This window comes from Harpia harpyja, chromosome 10 (assembly GCF_026419915.1).
Source record: "Harpia harpyja isolate bHarHar1 chromosome 10, bHarHar1 primary haplotype, whole genome shotgun sequence".
NCBI lineage: Eukaryota > Metazoa > Chordata > Aves > Accipitriformes > Accipitridae > Harpia > Harpia harpyja.
The window spans coordinates 1,831,850-1,833,356 of NC_068949.1; the positions used below are offsets into that span (position 1 = coordinate 1,831,850).

General features: G+C 46.8%; 1 protein-coding gene across 1 annotated transcript; it reads right to left on the reverse strand.

The window, feature by feature from the left end:
* Positions 1 to 330: 330 nt before the first annotated feature.
* Positions 331 to 1,281, reverse strand: LOC128147312 (olfactory receptor 10K2-like). Its single transcript, XM_052799773.1, has one exon. The coding sequence runs from the start codon at positions 1,279 to 1,281 to the stop codon at positions 331 to 333; it is 951 nt and encodes a 316-aa protein (XP_052655733.1).
* Between the last annotated feature and the right edge of the window lie 226 nt (positions 1,282 to 1,507).

A 1,507-nucleotide genomic window follows, 5' to 3' on the forward strand; every position in this document is an offset into this window, starting at 1 on the left:
ACTGTGAAATTATTTCAACATCTATTCTTTTTATTTAGTAAATGGCTCATGTGAAAAAGTTGTACCTAAGAAACTACTGTCACTGGAGTGAAACTGTGGGTTTCTAAATTTAAAAAAAAATTGTGTTTCACTGAAAGTCATGTTTCCAGTCTCACTGTGACTCGAATTTGTTGATTGTTAATGTCAGGTTCTTAGCAGCCATGATTAGCTGTCATGTCATTCCTGAAAGCTTCTCCGTGAGCAAAAAAGGATGTAGGGAAAAGGGGTGATGGTTTTTTGGAAGTTGTTGGCTGAAAATACCTGGTCAGGAAGCAGCTCATCTTAACCTCTTCACTGGAAAACTTTCTGAGATAGTATGTTTTTCCTGATTGCTTTTTGAAAAGCCATTTTGACATCCTTGTTCCTTAGGCTGTAAATCATAGGGTTGAGCAGGGGAGTGAGGATGGTATAAGTGACAGAGATCAATGCATCCTGATCCGACGAGTAGCTGGAGTCGGGTCTCAGGTAGATGAAGGAGGCACAGCCGTAATGAACAATCACTACTATCAGGTGAGCACTGCAGGTGGAGAAGGCTTTGTGCCTCCCTGCAGCTGAAGGGATCTGCAGGATGGCTAGGACAACAAAGAGGTATGAAATAAGGATCAGCATCAGTGGGATTGTAAGGACAGAGATACCCAGGGTGAAGATAATGGCCTCACTGAGGTTTGTGTGAGTAAAGGCCACTCGGAGGACAGGGGAGATGTCACAGAAGAAATGGTTGAGTTTCCTGGATGTATGGAAAGGCAAACAAAATATCAAGGGGGTAACCACCTGGGCAACCAGAAAGCCGCTCAGAGCAGAAGCAACCACCAGCTGAGCACACACTCGCCAAGTCATGATTCTGTTGTAGTGCAGGGGGTGGCAGATGGCAACGCAGCGGTCGTAGCCCATGGCTGCCAGGAGGAAAGAGTGGGAGCACCCCAAGAAAAGGAAGAAGTACATTTGTACAGCACAGCCTAGGAAGGAAATGGTTTTTCTCTCTGCTATCAAGTCTACCAGCATCTTGGGGACAATGACGAAGGTGTAGCAAGTCTCGGAAAATGACAAGACGCAAAGGAAAAAGTACATGGGTGTGTGAAGGCTCCGATCAGCCCATATGATAATCATTATAGTGGTATTCATGCTCAGAGTGACCAGGTACAGCAGCAAAAACACCACAAGAAGCAGCTTCTGCAGTTCCGCAAGGCTGGAGAAACCCAGGAAGATGAAGTCTGTGGCGAGGGTTTGGTTGTTGTTCCCCATGGAAATGAAAGGTTTTCTCCGGACATCAGGCAGCAAGAAAAACAGCACCCGGGTCACAGAAAGTACAAGGTGGCCTGCTGCTGTGACAAAGAGAATTTTTGCTCGAGTGTGCCTCACAAAACCCCTTTCCTGGCCTCTGTGCTTGCAGTGTTGGTTGTCCTCCTGGGACAACAACAGTGTTGTGCGTTGGCTTGGGACACGCAACGGCTGGTGGGTGCTGTGGGCA

Coding starts and splice junctions, on each gene's coding strand:
- LOC128147312 (XM_052799773.1), bottom strand. CDS start 1,281: ATGGGGAACAACAACCAAACCCTCGCCACAGACTTCATCTTCCTGGGT.